This window comes from Mytilus californianus, unplaced genomic scaffold, assembly GCF_021869535.1.
Source record: "Mytilus californianus isolate M0D057914Y unplaced genomic scaffold, xbMytCali1.0.p SCAF_9, whole genome shotgun sequence".
NCBI lineage: Eukaryota > Metazoa > Mollusca > Bivalvia > Mytilida > Mytilidae > Mytilus > Mytilus californianus.
Genome location: NW_026262745.1, coordinates 13,864,501 through 13,884,772, shown reverse-complemented (window position 1 = coordinate 13,884,772; position 20,272 = coordinate 13,864,501). Strand labels below are relative to the sequence as shown.

At 31.8% G+C, this 20,272-nt stretch overlaps 1 protein-coding gene across 4 annotated transcripts; it reads right to left on the bottom strand.

The window, feature by feature from the left end:
* Positions 1 to 10,348: 10,348 nt before the first annotated feature.
* Positions 10,349 to 15,662, bottom strand: LOC127715591 (uncharacterized). Of its 4 annotated transcripts, XR_007988479.1 has the most exons (4): positions 15,477 to 15,660; positions 14,989 to 15,063; positions 14,271 to 14,567; positions 10,349 to 10,450 (listed from the first exon to the last, which is right to left on the bottom strand). XR_007988479.1 is itself a non-coding variant. In XM_052221682.1 (3 exons), the coding sequence occupies exons 1-3, from the start codon at positions 15,553 to 15,555 to the stop codon at positions 10,583 to 10,585; spliced, it is 321 nt and encodes a 106-aa protein (XP_052077642.1). In that variant the 5' UTR covers positions 15,556 to 15,662; the 3' UTR covers positions 10,349 to 10,582. The 4 variants fall into 4 exon arrangements, 2 of the variants coding, with proteins under 2 accessions (XP_052077642.1, XP_052077643.1); XM_052221682.1 differs by lacking the exons at positions 14,271 to 14,567; positions 14,989 to 15,063 and adding an exon at positions 11,094 to 11,168 and having other exon boundaries at positions 10,349 to 10,749; positions 15,477 to 15,662; XM_052221683.1 differs by lacking the exons at positions 14,271 to 14,567; positions 14,989 to 15,063; positions 15,477 to 15,660 and adding exons at positions 11,094 to 11,168; positions 11,452 to 11,552 and having other exon boundaries at positions 10,349 to 10,749.
* Between the last annotated feature and the right edge of the window lie 4,610 nt (positions 15,663 to 20,272).

Here is a 20,272-nt window from a genome sequence, read left to right as displayed (position 1 = left end):
CAATGATTATTAATTGGGAAATGTAACATTTAATTTTTAAGATTAAAAGTACTATTCTTTTAACTTCATATCTTAACTTTATGCTAATTGCATAGAACGTAACCGAAAATTGTTCCATTTTAATATTGTAACACTTCCGGAATTAAAAAGTTGAATGTTAATTTTCAATTAATTTATACAATTTATTTATTGTTTCTCTATTGTCATCGGGTATTTCATCTGGGTATATTAAACACGCTATACTCTTTCTGTTAATCCATTCAAAATGACAATATTCACACCTGTGTTCGCTTGAATTCACACCTGTGTACGCCTGAGGCTAAATTGCTGCAAGGTAAAGTTCAAACGAATGCTCCTCAAATCGAGAAATAAACAATGACTTTACAAAATAATATACACACTCTGTTCACAAATATTTTGCATTGAAATGGTAATCAAAGTTATAACGGTAAATAAAACTTAAAATATTTTCAGTTCAATATCAGTAAAAATGTTCTATAGATATTTTATGAAAAAATCTCAATAATTTATGAAATTTATTCGAAAATATTTATATTTAGATAACTTCATATAGGAAGTTTTATTCAATCATTACAAAACGGTACACACATATTCATTTTCTTTCATTCTTATATTGTGGTTATTAACTACGACCAACGGTCATCTGTGCGCTTTTAATTACGTAAAATTCTGATAAGCAATCAAGACTTTAACAGATTTTATTTTTTCCCATGATTCAACAAATCGGGTTAAAACGTCACAACCCAGTGACGTAGGTCAACCAAAAAAGTTACAAATACTTGATTTTCTCCGTTATTAGAAAGAATATAAATTTAAAACTTTGTGAATGTGTTTTTTATGTTAAGATGAACGTATTTAGATGATAAGTAAAAAATCGCGGACTTTCCCTTTAAGTTTGCCTCAACCAAATGTTATGAAACTTATGCACAATGCTTATTACCACAAAACACAGATCAAGTTTGAATTTTGGTGGTGTCACTTTAACCGTTCTAGAGTTATGCCCCTTTATAAATCGAAAAATTGCAAAATTTTTAGTTTCCGTTCTGTAACTTAAGTTTGTCCCAACCAAACATAATGAGACCTATACACAATATTACCACAAAACTCAGATCAAGTACAAATTTGGGTAGCGTCACTTTTATTGTTCTTGAGTTATGTCCCTTTATAATGTTGTATGCAAGCGGGGGCATCATCTTTGTCCATGGGACACATTCTCCATTTATTTCTACCAAGAGGTAAGATCGAAAGAGGATTTTCTGATGATTTTCAATTTTCTCTGAGTGTTACTTTGATGTAAAATATGAGCAGGGACACAGTTGTTGATGCTAAGAAAATGCAATTGCAACGTCACATGAAACGTTAATCTATTTTTCTCGTTCAATGAAATATATCCTTAAATCAGTAAAATTGACAGTCTTTTAGGTATTTTGATATCTTTTTGTAAAAACAAAGTAATGCAAATTGAATTATAATTATATCATTTATTAATTTGCTGAAATGTGATAGGAAACTTATGAAATACAATATTTCATTGCCACCAAATAGTTCATACTGCTGCAAGAGGATAATTTATTTGCAAACTATTGTAATTTATAATAATTGCAAAAATATGGGTTAATGCTGAAAAAGGATGAATATAAATTAGATTTGAAGGTTACAAAAAAGAAACCTAAGAAATGTTGATTTAGTTTCAGAAATTATATTGTAATTTGAAAAAAAATATTTTGTAGGACTGCTTTTAAAGGGAGATAATACCAGAAACAAATTCTTTCTTATTTATTAAATGAAGTGCTGCTAAAATAATGATATTCACTATGATATGCACACAAATCTTTTGTTAGAAAATGAAGGATATTCATGTAAATTTTATAATATCTTAATCATGATATTCATTTTTGTTTATTCATATGCATGTTAGAAGATTTATAAATAGTTAAGAATAAATGTATGAATGATGCTTGTTTGTTTTTTCTTTTGAGAGTGAAGTTTTTATCAAGAGTAAAAATGATATACAGTATGAATATATGTATTCTTTGGCTTTGTCTAAATTTTGTGTTTCTGCAGTCTGTTATGAACCCAGTTTATGGGAAATGATTCCAAGGAAGTTGAAAAAGGAAGACTTAGGGTGCTGTTTCCAAGGAGCAATGGTCCCTGCCGCATCACTTATGTACTTGTTTTTGATAGGTCAGTTTATGGGGAACCTCTGGTGGTAGGTCCATGATATTTGGTATGCAGTTGTAACAACATTGGCTTTTGCTGAGATCACATGTATTAATTTGTAATAAGGTCAGTTTATTGGGAACCACTAGTGGTATGTCAATGGTATTTGGTATGCAGTTGTATAAGCCTTGGCACATCTTTTTTCCATGGGGATTATTTGGCCCTGTCCCCTCAGTCATGGTCTATTGACTTTGAAACTTTTGCTAAGTTTTCATGTTATTAGTGTGTGATAGGTCAGTTAATGGGCAACCGCTAGCGGAGGTTATTTGGCCCTGCACCTTCATTCATGGTTCATTGACTTTAGATGTTTTGCAAAGTTAACATGTTTCAAATTTTATCATTTTTGTATCAAATTACAAAAAGCATGACACATATATCGGAATTTCATAAGACTGTCGTACAAGTGAGAGGTTTAGCGCTATAAAACCAGGTTCAATCCACCATTTTCTACATTTGAAAATGCCTGTACCAAGTCAGGAATATGACAGTTGTTGTCCATTCGTTTGATGTGTTTTGTCATTTGATTTTGCCATGTGATTAGAGACTTTCCGATTGAATTTTCCTCGGAGTTCAGTATTTTTGTGATTTTACTTTTTATCTGTAGCAACAGTTACATGACCAAATCAAACAAAATATGGGTTGGAACATGAGAGAATTGATAAACATTATTGACACAGCAACATGACAAGACAAACAAAACATTCAAATAGGGTTCCAAGGCCCTTTATGCATTTTCTAATGTCTGTGTTTCACCTTTGATTGTTGCTGTCAAGTGTAAAAGCGTAATGTTGATTGTAAAAAGTAAGTCCATTTATCAGTAAAATGCAGAATTTGTTTTTTAAAATCTAATTCTTGCGAGGCTTTTTCGTGATATTGAAGATTAGCTTCTGTCAAAGTTTCATAGCAATCAATGAAGGTTTACAAATTTATCATGTCAAAACAAGTTAAATTCCATACTGTCTTTAAATGTTAACTGCAAAAACCTAAGTTAATCTATCAGAAAAATACAGAAAAATGAAGAAAAAAAATTTGAAAATTTTGCTCTGTATACTGTAATTCATAAAATTATTGCAAGGTATTTATCATTGCAAATAATGTTACTGGGTGAGTTGCAATAATAAGAACTTGCATTTTGAAATCTGACACATATATTTGTATACAGTAGCTTTTCCTGTAATAGTAATAACTAATCTCACATTTTGGCCTGTCATGTCAAAATCACAATAATAAATTTGGCAATAATTTCTAAATTAACAGTAATGTCTTTTGGTCATAAGAAAGCTTCGGTCCAAATTTCATAAATTCCATGAACTGTTAACAAAATTATTGATTTTTACATCGGATGTGACCTTGAGAGGTCATACTAGGTGTTATGTTGCCGCAGAAATTTCCTTGCCGTTTGACTGATAACCGAACGTATTTCGTATAATTACGCGGATATTATCGAGTGCAAAATAACATTCCTTATCGTTTGTTGTATATTAATTTCATCAATAAATATTCATGAAAATAATTTTTAAGTATGAAAATGTTTTGTCGTGAGAAATATATATATCAATAACAAATCATGGATACCGAAAATTTGTGTTAACGCATGTAGGATTGCTATGTCTTGCTTCTTCAAAATAAAATGCTGCAGACTCGACAAAAAGAAAAAAAAAGGAATGGATTCGTTAGCTTTTATGGTACATGCAAACAGAATGGGATGTCTATGCGTTGAACATCGATGACATATGGCACACTAATGCAAGTGTTTTGATTGGGAGAAATGTATTTGGTTAAAAAGAGAGATCGAAGTTATCAAACCATTACAAGATTAGTGAGAAAAAAAAACCCGACATCATGGTCCGTTGAAACAGAAATACGAAAAGAAACAACAGTCTTTAAAACACTATACAACAAACTAAAGATGGAGTACAATTTATCCTGCCAAAACCCGCCGTTTCTTTCAAAAATATATTAAAATGTTGCTCAGAACTGAGACTACTATAACACAGTAGTCTCAGCTCAGAATAGTCCAGATGAGTGTAGATACAAAACCATCTAAAACAAAAATCTTTCTCGGATAGATATTGCATTGCTAATGAAAATAAAACTAAAATAAAAAAAATTAAAATTATTGGCAACGGAACGAAATACTTGTCATATCAAAATTCTTATTGACACAACAGCAGATGTTTCATGTAGCTATGTAATTGTTGCGTGTGTTTGAAATCGAGTGCTTGCAATTTTGTAGTAAACTTGATATTGATTTGTACAAAACAAAATCACAATACGTGGTAAACAACAACTCATATAGCACAAGAGAAACCTGTCTTTACAGAAAATAAGTCTAGAAAGTTCAATGATATTGTTGAATGCAGTAAAACACGGAAAATAAAAATCAAATTTGCATCCTTGAATATATGTTGTTGAAATACCATCCGGTTTCTAGAAATTATAGCATCACACGCACAACACAGCTTTTGGTCAATTCATTTTAGATAGCATCACATCAACATGGTGATAAAAAGCCACAGGGAGAACACTGCTCCATGCAAACAAATTGAAATATTTGCTTCTCGTGAAAATACTAAAGTTTTTTTTTCTCACGGAAACGTGAATCCGAGACATGTTTTATTGGTTCTATCTTGTAGATTGAAATGATTACAAATTGTAATAGTTATTTCATCCTTTAAATGCCTAAAGAATATACAGAGAAGATTAAAGGAGGCAACAGTAGTTTATCAATCTTCAAATTTATAAAATCGACTAAGAGACTAAGAAGACAAATCAAAGTAACAAACATACACTAAAATATCGCACTAAGGAGAGCGAGATTGGATGTATAGATAAGGTAGCCTTCTCCTACTGTGCATGCATCACCCGTCATGCGAATACATACTGTCAAAATGTGACAATCAGGAAGTGATTTTGGCAATACCGTTATGGTAAACCCGTGTATACACAGAAAATGCAAATGACCGATTCCAATGACCATTGGTAATTCCAACATGAGAAGATTTTCAAATTCTACAATGCAAAGGATAAGTTCACTCTGTTTGCAAAAAAAAATCGAATTTATGGGTCGTCTACTTTAAGAAATAGTACGAAGTGGTGGTCTTGGTGCGAAGGAACTCAAAAAAAGTACCAAGTGGAGGTCGTTAGGAGAAGAAACAGAAATAATATACCAAGTTGAAATTTTGATTAGAAGGAACTTAGAAATTATACCAAGTTGTAGTCTTGGTGAGAAGAAACTTAAAAATAGTACTTAGTTGTGGTCTTGGTTAGAAGAAACTAAGAAATAGTACTAAGTTGTGGTGTCCTGGTGTGATGTCGTAAATTCACGGGAGGTGTCCGGTGTTATTCTGCGGTTTACATGTTGTAATGTACTATCATATTATTTATTTATGTATTTCTCTGTGCTGAGTGTTCTTGTGTTTGTTTGTGCTGTATTCCTGTCACGTAGTGTTGTCATTTTAGCGGTATTTATAACATTGCCATATAAGCGGGAGGTTTGGCTAGCCATAAAACCAGGTTCAACCCACCATTTTTTTCTTAAAATGTCCTGTACCAAGTTAGGAATATGGCAGTTGTTAGCAGACAGCCCGTTTCTATGTATGCTGGCGTTTGCTTTTGTTGTTGTTCAGTGTTTCTGTTGTTCCGTTGTTTTCCTCTCATATTTGATGTTTTTCCCTCGGTTCTAGTTTGTTACCCGAATTTGTTTTCTCTTAATCGAATTATGGTTATTGAACAGTGGTTTACTACTGTTGCCTTTATTTAGAAGAAACTAAGAAATAGTACTAAGTTGTGGTCTTGGCCAGAAGGAATCAAGAAACACCAGCAAGATGTGCTCTTGGTGTGAAGGAACGAAGAAATAGTAACAAGTTGTGGTCTTGGTGAAAAGAAACTAAAAAATAGAAACAAGTTGTGGTTTTGGCACAAAGGAACTAAGAAATACTAGTAGTACCATGTTTCTGTCAAGAAATATTTTCAATACTGTCGTTAAAAAAAATAATGAAATTCAAGGGTTTTCGATTTCTAACTTATAATATCAGAATGTGGACTTGGTTTCGGTCCATTTGAACAGCTCGATCGACGTTCTGCGTTTGATTGGCAATGGTAGATAACATATTTAAATTAGCTGTCACTAGTTGATATGGTCATAATGGTCATTGATATGGTCATAATACAAATTAACTGTTGACAAAACTTTGATTTTTTCGAAATACTAAGGAGTTTCGACACCAGGGATAGATTATCCTAGCTGTTTTTGGCAAAACCTTTGTTTGTTTTGTTTTGTTTTGGCAAATTTCGTACTTTATTTGGCCTTTTAAACCTTTTTTTATTCGAACGTCAATGATGAGACTTTTGTAGATTCGCGTCTGGCGTACAACATTTTAAATCTAGTATCTATAATGAGTTTATTGTTAGATTAACCAAGGAATCTACAATCTACCACCAAAACAAAGAATGTTTGTGTACAGGATGTATCTGGTGTGCTTAAATCTTAAAAAATACTTTCACCTCTAAAAGAGTTTATTAAGAAATTAGTTATGTTAATTGAGTACCAAGACATTAGTGCTACTAGATAACAGACAACTTGATAACATGTAGAAAAATCTAATGTTAATTTTCACAATTAAGTGACTCAAGTACTGCATAATTGTTCTTCAGAGGTCAGGGATTAATATGAAGCAATTAACTGTTAATTCAGTGAGATCTGCATTTACTTCAAAATCAAATGGAAAGATGATATTTTTTTACTAATACGTCGGTGACATGTAAATCAATATTAAACATTCAAACCAAAAAACCTAAATTAAATAAAGAATTGAATTTTTCTAAACCTTTACCAAGGTAAGTTTCGTTTATTTTTTATCATTGCTGTAGTGTACTTTTCCAATGAATTCAGCAATGATAATCAAGACCTGCCATCAACATTAAAATCTTGATGCCCCTACCCCATTCAAGAAACATTAAAAACAACTGACAAAATCCCTAAATTGGACAGATAAGATATTGTGATGCGATTAAACTATTTTATGAGAACTCGATATTTCTATTTGTTTTAGCTGATTACTTTTGGTACTGTGCGTTCTTTTAACTGAACAATATGTTACCAATATTTGTATTTTCTGCCACGGTATTATTTCCTGAAAGTCGTGTTGTACATGCAGTGAAGTTTTGGTAAGATATAGAATGTGGAAATTATTCGACAATCGATTTTTACCAAGTTAGTGTCTTGGTATAACAGATATAAATAGATGTTGTTTTTTTTTTTGTTTTTTTGTTTTTTATTATGCTTGTAAGGGATGTGAGGGGCGATATACGCTCAGGGTTTTTAATTTCCTGCAAGTATTTATTATTAATGGATAAGGAGTTTATTTGGACTAGTAAACAAACCGTGTTCTGTAAACGTTGGTATAATACATATATTAGATAAGCGTAAAAATCTTTCTTAGGAAAACAATTTCATGTATTTCAATATCGTTGGAAATTCACCGTTAAAAAAACTTCGCCACATTGTGAATCTGTGATATCAGAATTATCAGCTTGGGTGCTGTGATTAGAATAGACCATTGAATGAAATAAATGAGCTATTAGTCTGAGAGATTTAGCTAGCTTTAAAACCAGGATGAAAAATTTTGTCCTTTTTTTTTAGTTGTAATCTCTGTCCTGCCTTTTTATTTTTCACTCAATTCGGTCCTGCCTTTTTTTATTAGTTTATCCTGACTTGTTTTTACATAAATTGTCATCCTGCCTTTTTTTTTGCCAAGTTGCTGATCCTGGCTTTTTTAATACTCAAAACTCCTGTCCTGCCTTTCTTTCAAATTTCATCCTAGCCCCCCCCCCCCCCAAAAAAAAAATAAAATAAAATGGTAGCTCCCTAAGGTGACATGTCTTCCTATGGACTGTTACCTTGTGAACTAGCACGTCTAGTACAAATCAGGGTTACTATGCATAATACATTAACATGTTCTTTTCCTGAATATGCATATTAATTTGCCACAGCCATCCATCCTCATCATCCCATGTAGTCTACATTTCGATAAAAGGTCATATAATGCTTCACATTTAGGATCGAACGATTGAACTTTATTCATAAATGAAGCCTTAGAGTATTAAATTATCTGAGATACATGCATAATATATTGGAATAAACTGACACTTCTTTAAATGAACCAATCAAGATGTATATATCAATGACACTATTATGTTCTGGTTCATTTAGGAAATAGGGGAATTCGTAAATAACTCGCACACCTAAATAACACAAAGTAATTGATTTTCGTCATTGATCTGTATTATAAATCTAGCGAGTGTAATGACTATCAGTATATGACATATGAGTGACAGAAACGCAGCCACTTAAGATATTGGCCTCATGTTTAATGCTACATATTAGACCTTGTTTTTCGTTTAATGTTTTGTCATAGTTCAGGCTGTTTGTTTTATCTTTTGAATTGTTTCTCCTGTTTTTAAGCCGTGCCATTTTATAACTTACTATATGGTATTAGGTTTGTTCATTGTTGAAGACCGAAAGTGCCCTATAGTTGTGTACATCCTCGTCTTTTGGTCTCTGGTGGATAATGTTTCATTGACATACATACAAATCTCCTATTTTATTTTTAATTGGACTACGCACATTATTGATCCTTTTTCCTAAAAACTACATGTCTTCATTTTATACTTTGACGTTCAATCATATAATAAGGGTAAGAACATTACATGTGCTGATGGTTTACATATTTGGCAGGTTCCCGCGTAAGACAAAATACATCTTCCAATAGCAGATGTCATTATTGTAGCAGAAACCGGTTACTTTTAAAAATCATCTGAAATCTTTTTATCAGGTTTTTTGTTGTTCCGCCTGCATTTTATGGACTATTATCTAAGTTTTCGTATTTCAACTTTTGATCGTGGAGTTATTGTCCTACACGGATATAATTTTTATCCTAGTTTTTTAAGACCTTCTTTTTTAAACCCGTAACCGTATATATTCTCACGGTTTGTTATTTTTGGGAATAAAACGCGTAAATCTTTTATTTAAAAATCATGCGATTTATTTTAAATCTGCTTGTATTGTGTTGTGGCCTGTTCTTTGTCTTTCTTCTTTCTGCTTTAGGTTATGGTATTGCATGTCTTTGCTTGACGCGCAGTTGCCCCCCCCCCCCCCCCCCCCATTAGTATATTTTTAATATTTCAACAGCAAAAGTCGTTCCAAAGAAAATAAATTGTTTTATGCAATTAGTATAAAAAGCAGTAAAAGCAAACTTAAGCGAAAATTCGTTCAGGCTGTTTAACAATCGTAGATCTATTTATAATAACCATTAACATATGTTTCCTTTGTTCAATTCACAATTGTCTTATTGGCAATCATACTACCTCCCATTAGTTCTTAAAATAATAAATAAACCATATCTTCTTGGACTAACTATCAATCTTGTTTGTTTGTTTATTTTACGGGTAATAAGGATATACTGTCGTTTATTTTCCTTGAAGATGTAATTTTTCAACTATTTGTTCACAAAAACGCCCACTTGTTGATTCTAAAATTTGAAAAAAAAATATCTGTGTATCCAGGGCAACATTTCCATTCAAATAAATGAACACGAGACAATAAAGGTATAACGAAGATAAGAGAAAAACTAAACAACATAACCCAACACAAAAGGACATTTAACGGCCAACACAAGGTCATAACTAATTAAAGATTGCGTATTGTTTAAGAGTAGGTTAATGCTTTGAAAGTTCCATGATAAGTTTAAAAGTTTAGGTTTGGCATATTAACTACACAAACAGGGTCCGTAAAAATAAACACCATTCATCCTACATATAAAAATAAAGAGATGTGACATGATTTCCAGTGAGATAACTCTCCACAAGAGACCAAATGACACAGAAATTAACAACTGTAGGTCATCGTACGGCCTGCAACAATGAGCAAAGCCCATACCGCATAGTCAGCTATAAAAGGCTCTAAAATGATAACATACATGCTTAATTATGAGAGCACCATACATTTTGTACGTTTTTAACTCAATAAAGTAAAGCTTGCAATTTTGTACATACTAATATATAAAAGCGTATTATAAATTATATAGAACAAGACAACATTTTAATATGCCATTTCTTCTTTATTGTAAAACGTAACCATTGAAATAAGAGTGCAGATTACCCTGTAGTTTTTGACTTGATGCTCGACTCTTGATGTAAATGCGATCACCTTTTGCTAGCTCAAAGATCTGTGTCTGGGAATGTGAACCACTATTTGTGTTGTTAACATAACCATAAGAAAAAAAAAGAGCGTCATTCTTTCGCCATTCAAAGTTAACTGGTGTAGTACGATATGCCATAATCATACAAGACAAGACGTAAAGGCCATGTCTAGGTGCTGTGAAAACTCCAGGGTAGGGTTGTAATGGTTTCCAATGTTTGTTTTTACATCTTCAAATTTTATCACATTGTTGGACGTTGTTGGAATACCCTTCACGAAAGCTAGGAAAGCAATTCTCTCTTTTCTTTCTAAAACAATATAGATAATTGGTAATTACACTGTACATTAAAGATAGACTAGCACATAAAGTATCGCTATATATTGTTAAAATAATTTTGAAAATATAAGCATCTTATTGAAATATTGATGAACTAGGAAATTCATGAAGTTTCATTTTACTTCTTTTGGTATACATTCTTTACAAGAAATATTGAATTCTACAAACAAAATTATTTTGTCGATTTTTCGATTACAATAGATTTAAATGTTGTCAGTATATAGAAAACCCTAGAATCTGTACACAGCAGTATCGTTTCTCCTTGCTTTTAATAATTACACAGGAAAATAAAAATAAACAATCACTGAACAATACCTTGTATTGGAACACCAAGCTTGTTTACTCTCATCAACATCTGGAGTAGGTCTTCTGTGATACAAGTTGTCTTTCCTATAATAATTAACATGAATTAACAAAAGTGTTTATTCCTTTTTTGTTGTTTAAATATAGTCCTATTATTTTGAATATAATACTTATATTCCATATACATGTATATTCGACTTATACGTATAATAACTACATGACACATTCAAACACACTGTAACTTTCCGTTTATCTATAGATATGATGATAATCACTATCGAGACTACTGGTGCTAGATGAAGATTTGTCTTATTGGCAACCATACCATACAAACATTAATTTTCATATTTAAACATCTTAATACACTTACCATGGCCAGCATCACAGTCTCCTGACACGCTAACACCCATAGTCAGAAAGGCAAGGATAAACTGTATTGTCATCTTCATATTGTTCACTATTGTTAGATAACAGGAATGAAGTTGTCTGTTTGTCGTTGGTTTTGTACCAGCTTTATACAACTAATTACCATATTGCATGTCTAATAGAGAAAGCAAAATTAAACCTGATATTCCAAAATGACGAATGAATAAAATTGTCCTAATTCCAAAACAAAACTATAAACCATATATCTTGATCAATATTCTAATTATTTTTAGCAAGCATAGTCGAAAAGATAACGTGACTATGTGCTAGGATGAAAAATTTTGTCCTGCCTTTTTATTTTTCACTCAATTCGGACCTGCCTTTTTTTATTAGTTTATCCTGACTTGTTTTTACATAAATTGTCATCCTGCCTTTTTTTTTGCCAATTTGCTGATCCTGGCTTTTTTAATACTCAAAACTCCTGTCCTGCCTTTCTTTCAAATTTCATCCTAGCCCCCCCCCCAAAAAAAAATCAAATAGAAGCTCCCTAAGGTGACATGTCTTCCTATGGACTGTTACCTTGTGAACTAGCACGTCTAGTACAAAGCAGGGTTACTATGCATAATACATTAACATGTTCTTTTCCTGAATATGCATATTAATTTGCCGCAGCCATCCATCCTCATCATCCCATGTAGTCTACATTTCGATAAAAGGTCATATAATGCTTCACATTTAGGATCGAACGATTGAACTTTATTCATAAATGAAGCCTTAGAGTATTAAATTATCTGAGTTACATGCATAATATATTGGAATAAACTGACACTTCTTTAAATGAACCAATCAAGATGTATATATCAATGACACTATTATGTTCTGGTTCATTTAGGAAATAGGGGAATTCGTAAATAACTCGCACACCTAAATAACACAAAGTAATTGATTTTCGTCATTGATCTGTATTATAAATCTAGCGAGTGTAATGACTAACAGTATATGACATATGAGTGACAGAAACGCAGCCACTTAAGATATTGCCCTCATGTTTAATGCTACATATTAGACCTTGTTTTTCGTTTAATGTTTTGTCATAGTTCAGGCTGTTTGTTTTATCTTTTGAATTGTTTCTCCTGTTTTTAAGCCGTGCCATTTTATAACTTACTATATGGTATTAGGTTTGTTCATTGTTGAAGACCGAAAGTGCCCTATAGTTGTTTACATCCTCGTCTTTTGGTCTCTGGTGGATAATGTACTGATGGTTTACATATTTGGCAGGTTCCCGCGTAAGACAAAATACATCTTCCAATAGCAGGTGTCATTATTGTAGCAGAAATCGGTTACTATTGAAAATAATCTGAAGTCTTTTTATCAGGTTTTTTGTTGTTCCGCCTGCATTTTATGGACTATAATCTAAGTTTTCGTATTTCAACTTTTGATCGTGGAGTTATTGTCCTACATGGATATAAATTTTATCCTAGTTTTTTTAAGATCTACTTTTTCTGTGAGGGTAACCGTATATATTCTCGCGGTTTGTTAATTTTGGGAATGAAAAGGGTAAATATTTTATTTAAAAATCATGCGATTGTTTTTAAATCTGCTTGTATTGTGTTGTGGCCTGTTCTTTGTCTTTCTTCTTTCTTATTTAGGTTATAGTGTGGTATGTCTTTGCTTGACGTGCAGTTGCCCCCTCCCCCCCCCCCATTAGTATATTTTTAATCTTTCAACAGCAAAAGTCGTTCCAAAGAAAATAAATTGTTTTACGCAATTAGTGTAAAAAGCTGTAAAAGCAAACTTCAGCGAAAATTCGTTCAGGCTGTTTTATAATCGTAGATCTATTTATAATAAACATTTTCATATGTTTCCTTTTTTCAATTCACAATTGTCTTATTGACATTCATACTTCCTCCCATTAGTTCTTAAAATAATAAATAAATCATATCTTCTTGGACTAACTATCAATCTTGTTTTGTTTGTTTGTTTATTTAACGGGTAATAAGGTTATACTGTCGTTTATTTTCCTCGAAGATGTAACATTTTTAACTGTTTGTTCACAAAAACGCCCACTTGTCGATTCTAAAATTTGAAGAAAAAAAATATCTGTGTATCCAGGGCAACATTTCCATTCAAATAAATGAACACGAGACAATATAGGTATATATGTAACGTAGATGAAAGAAAAACTAAACAACATAACACAACACAAAATGACATTTAACGGCCAACACAAGGTCTTAACTAATCGCTATACCGGTTAGTATAAATTTAACAAAAACCTTCAAGGATTTGCCATCGTAATTAATGGACATTGAAGATTGCGTATTGTTTAAGAGTAGGTTAATGCTTTGAATGTTCCATGACTAGTTAAACGTTAAGGTTAGGCATATAAACTACACAAACAGAGTCCCTAAAAATAAACACCATTCATCCTACATATAAAAATAAGAAGTTGTGGCATGATTGCCAATGAGATAACTCTCCACAAGAGACCAAATGACAAAGAAATTAACAACTATAGGTCATCGTACGGCCTTCAACAATGAGCAAAGCCCATACCACATAGTCAGCTATAAAAGGCCCTGAAATGACAGCATACATGCTTTATGAGAGCACCATATATTTTGTACGTTTCTAACTCAATAAAGTAAAGCTTGCAATTTTGTACATACTAATATATAAAAGCATATTATAAATTATATAGAACAAGACAACATTTTAATATGCCATTTCTTCTTTATTGTAAAACGTAACCATTGAAATAAGAGTGCAGATCACCCTGTAGTTTTTGACTTGATGCTTGACTCTTGATGCAAATGCGATCACCTTTTGCTAGCTCAAAGATCTGTGTCTGGGACTGTGAACCACTATCTGTTTTGTTCACAAAACCATAAGAAAAGAGAGCGTCATTCTTTCGTCATTCAAAGTTAACTGGTGAAGTACGATATGCCATAATCATACAAGACAAGACGTAAAGGCCATTTCTAGGTGCTGTAATAACTCCAGTGGTAGGGTTGTAATGGTTTCAAATGTTTGTTTTTACATCTTCAAATTTTATCACATCATTAGACGCTGTTGGATAACCCTTCACGAAAGCTAGGAAAGCAATTCTCTTTTTTGTTTCTAAAACAATGATATAGATAATTGGAAATTACATTGTAAATTAAAGTTAGACTAGTATATAAAGTTTCACTATATATTATTCAAATGATTTGGAAACTATTAGCAACTAATTGAAATACTGATAAACTATCAAATTTATGAAGTATCATTTAACTTTTTTTGATATACATTCTTTACAATAAATATTGAATTCTACAAACAAACAAAAAAGTTTTTTATGAAAGGCTTTTGGGATTGTTAGCAGTTCGACAAATTAGAAAGCCCCTTTGAATTAGCTTCACTCCGATTTATTTGATCACAGTTAACATATTTAAATGTTGTCAGTTTATAGAAAACCCTAGAATCTGTACACAACGGTCTCATTTCTCTTTACTTTTTATAATTATGTAGGAAAATACAATGAACAAGAACAGAAAAATACCTTGTATTGGAACACCAAGCCTGTTTATTCTCATCAACATTTGGAGTAGGTATTCTGTGATACAAGTTGTCTTTCCTATGATAAATAACGTAAATTAAGAAAAGTGTTTATTCCTTTTCTTTTGTTTAAATATAGTCCTATTATTTCGAACATAATACTAATACTCCATACATAGTCGACCTATAATAACTACATGTCACATGCAAGCACAATGTAGGTTTTCATTTTCATTTTTATTTCATCCAAAATTTGTTTAATTACTATTTATTACCGGGAACGTATTTCGACAGATTTCAATTTTGATTTTTTATGATTGATCTGAAACATTATGCGACTTACCTAGTGTAGTGGGCTAAAGTTCACACGTTTATCTATGAATACGACGATAATCACCCTCTAGACCGTTGGTGCTAGACGGAGAGTTGTCTTATGGGCAACCATACCATATATAAACGAATTTTCATACCAAAGCAACTAGTTACACCTACCATGACCTGCATTACAGTCTCCTAAAACACTAAAAATCATGTTAAGAAAGGCAAGGATCAACTCTATTGACATTTTCATGTTGTTCACTATTCTTCAGTTAGATAACAGGATTGATGCTGACTGTCTTTGGTTTTATGCCAGCCTTATACATCTAATGATCACATTGCATGTCAAATAAAGAAAACAAATAAAATTAAACATGATATTGAAAAATCATATAGCAGCATGCATAAAATTGTCCTAATTCCAGGATAAAATTATAAACCACATTTCTTGATCAGTATACTGATTATGTCTTAGCAAGCACGGTCATCGTTTTAACTTGTTTTATAAAATTACTTTTCAGAAATCACAGGAACTATTTGAAGCACGCTTGGCTACACATTTTTGTAAGATTACGATTTTTAATACAGGCATTTCGAGCTTGACTGTTGTAAGGGGAAATAAAAAGATTCCTGTAAAATAAACTGTTCTAAGGAAAACAATGATTATTGTATTTCTTTCGATATCATTGGACATTCACCGTTAAACAAACGGCGCCACAATGTGAATATGTTGTGATATCAGATGTTCATGCTGGATAACCATCTTGGGTGCTGTGAATAGAAAATACAATTGGATGAAATCAATAAACCATTCAAATGGTTGTATTTTATTTGAAATTTATTATTGATAAAAAATTCTATTATTTTTAAAAAGAAATCATCTGGTTCGAAAATTGATACAACCATATTTTGATAATGAAAACTACAGGTAATTTTGTACTCATAAACACGTTTAACCATAGGCATTATCTTAAACTTATTTTTATCTAACATCAGACGATAATGTTGAAAATAATTATCCAATATAGGTACCTCTTACATACTATTTATCATCCCTGTGATCATATCGACCAAAATGTTAAGAAGTTCCCTCTAAATGAACCTCAATATCACTTCTGAATTCAATTTGAAGGTTTTTTTCCCCGGAATATCATCTTTAACTCTGTTTTAAACTATTGTACTCAGAGTTCTAGACGAGGAAATTCTTGCAAACGCGCTTTAAATACATTGGAAAAAATAAAATCGCGAACCTTGTTGACAAACGCATACACTTCCATAAAGATAACTCTGTAGGCACAAGAAAAGTTTTCTGTAACAAGATTAAGAGTACCAGCTGGTATGAAAGCAACATATGTTGATTTAACTATCATGTCAACCATTTACTGAAGAAATTCAAAGATCTTAAACTTTTGTTTCTAACAATATATCAAAAAAGACGTAAAAGAAATCTACTCATTTGAACTCAACATTTGTGAAGCGTCAAACTTGCAGTGTTCCGTACGAACTGGCAACCTAGATTACACAAACTATCTTATAAATCTCACACTGTATCAGTTGTTAGCAAGTTGGATACAACTTAATTGTCTGCTCGTCTGACAACGACACATACTTACAATAACGTCTGTCAAAACACATCGTCAATTTATTTTGGAATGTAAACATTCTGGTGAAGTCTTAAAACAACTATATTTTATCGTTCATGAATTTTACTCTTTTAACCTAATTTTGTTAGATTTATACACTACTCTTACACACCATCTGATCAGACATAAAATGGGTAAAGTAATTGAATGGGTTTTTGATAAATCAGGTCTAGAATTCATCGGTTCTAATCATAAACGGTCATAAACTGTCTTTTTTTCGGCCTAAAGGATGTTCGCTACTCTGTTTCAAAATAACAAGCTTTTTAAAAGATTGTTATAAATTGATAGTATATAAATATAGGAACTTAAAAAGCAGAAAACAATTAAGGGTCTGTGTGCTTTTTTTCGAGACATAAGCCATTGAAAATTTGGCGGGAAATTATTCTCTCTAGATTTTTCATACATTTAACATTGGCACCTGTTTTCTTTCAAAAACTATGTAAAAATTACAAGGAGTTAAATAGATTTTGACTATACGTAATAAAATTATGAAAAGAAAAGTAGGTATTGGCAGGCAAAATTTTCCAATGGCACTACATAAATAAAACCAGAGGATTCCGAATATCTGGCAAAATTTCAAAAACAAGAGGAGCGAACATCCTTAACAGATATGAATATATACCTGACAAATTCTATTAAAGTTGGACATCTGTTAAACTTTAAACTGATGATACTTTTGAAATCGATATATAAAATTTAGGGTTTATAACCCAAAATGTCATAAAAAATGACTACCTTTGTTTATAAAAATAGACAACTTGACAAAAAGTTCAAAACAAAAAAGGAAACATTAGATAAATCCCGTAAAGGATCAGTTGCAGCCTTTTTTGCAATATATATGCAATGATTCTGTTAAATGATAAAGTTTTAAATGAATTTTAACAGAAAACTAAACAACAAGTCTCAACAGTACTTTCTTTATAGGTTATAAAATAATAAATACATTGAGCGTCTTCCAATGAAAAAGTTTCTTTCTTGGAAATATAGTTAACATTTGGTCTATGATTAGGTTACTGAGGGTTCTCAGCCAGGGAACGTTACGGTAATTATTAGGTAAAGGGTTTTGAGGTTGATGTTAACAGAAAATAGGTAAAAGTTAAAGTTTGGGTCTGCGTAGAGCTACGAATGTAATTAGCAAAGACCTAAGGAAACAAAGCTCCGAGGTAAACGAACACTTTATAAATAACACATAGCTGAGAAGCTTGACAATGATTTTTCGAGGGGTAGGTGTTCTATCATTATTGTCTCTTAAATTTTAAATTAAAAGTACTTAACTATGACGTCATATACATAACAACGTTACAGTTATTAGAAAAACAACAATTTGAAGCAAGATGTAATTTTTTAATTTTGACAGTCTATAAAAAAGTTAGGAGACCAAAACGTAGAATTGTAGCATTTTCTTTAAACTTATTGATATAAATTCACTTCATTGTCCTTTAAGTTATCGATTTTTGATTGGTCTGCACGAGAGGGTGACATTCAAAAATTGTCTCCCGCTGAGCCATGGGATAGAGTAAATTATCTCCCTCGTATTAGCTAATCAAAATCTGTCATTTTAACGTGAAGTATGATAACATAAGTTATACATGGTGTTTGCATACCTAATGGAAGCAGTAGGAATTTTAAAACTCCATTATATAAAGCTAGGAATTTTAAAACTCCATATAGTAAAACTAAGAATTTTATATCTCCATAAGGTAAAAGAGATGCGGAAGATACCAAAGGAATAGTCAAACTCATAAGACGAAAAAGAACTGACAATTCCATAGCAAAACACGAAATACGACCAAAAGACAAACAACAGTCTACAAAGCACAACATAGAAAACTAAAGACTGAGCAAAACGAACCCCATAAAAAACAATAGGAATTTTATAACTCTATAAAGTAAAGCTAAGAATATTAAAACTCTATAAAGTATAGCTATGACTTTTAACACCACATTAAGTTTAGCTATGTATTTTATACCAATATGAATACCGGGTACATACAAGTAATAAAAGATAAGACAAAATTTCAACTGTAGCTTTTTATTGTAAAAGGTAACCATTGTAATAAGAATAACGTCCTCCATATAGTTTTTGAATAGTTGAAGTTCGGTGCTTAATGTAAATACGATCACCTTTCTTCAGTTCAAAGACAAATATCTGGGATTGAGAACCGCTGTATGTTTTGTCCGTATATCCGGAAGAAAACATAGCATCATTTTTTCGCCATTCATATTCAATTTCTGTATTACCATATGCCATGATCATACAAGACAAGACGTAAAGACCATTTCTAGGTGCTGTGAAAACTCCAGTGGTAGGATTGTAATGGTTCCCAATATTTGTTTCTACGTCTTTAAACTTTATCACATTGTTGGACAGTGTTGGATGACTCTTCACGAAAGCTAAGAAAGCAATTCTCTTTTTTGGTCCTGAAACAATTACATTGTATTGAGAATTATATTTAGATATATTCAGGATAGTTTAAATTTTCATTTTTTATTTGGCATTTACAATTTCATGAATTTAGTATCAAATTGATATTTTGATTAAATTACAGTGTCAAAATTTTTATTGTATATTTTTTGTATCACACAGTAGAAACCACTCACAATCACCTTTCAGTAAACTTTACTAACATGTTTATCCCCGCCACATTCTGTATGTATGTGCCTGTCCCAAGTCAAGAGCCTGTAATTCAGTGGTTGTCGTTTGTTGCTGTGTTACATATTTGTTTTTGTTCATTTTTTGTACATAAATTAGGCCGTTAGTTTCTCGTTTGAATTGTTTTACATTTGTCATTTCGGGGCCTTTTATATCTGACTATGCGGTGATTGCCAATGAGACAACTCTTCACAAGAGTCCAAATGACACAGAAATTAACAACTAAAGGTCATCGTACGGCCTTCAACAATGAGCAAAGCCCATACCGCATAGTCAGCTGTAAAAGGTCCCGAAATGACAAATGTAAAACAATTCAAACGAGAAAACTAACGGCCTAATTTATGTACATTAAATACCTTTCAATAGAGTATATGTAAAAAGTTATGTGCATTGCAAGATTATAATTTATAAGCAAGAAAAATCACAGTTGTCACTTTCTTGTAAAATATTTTTGAATATATATACGTAAAACTTCTAGATGTTAAATATCAAGAAATCATTATTATGATTATGTGTCCTGTTTTCTTTGTATAACTTCTGTGAAATTTGATCTGCACGACAAATAAGAGCCATTTAGATCATTCGCTACATTGGCTACACCTGATCTTTCCATTGTTAATCAATGTAAATAGCTCTTTTGTTATTGAGTAGAAGTAGAAACAGAAGTATTATAC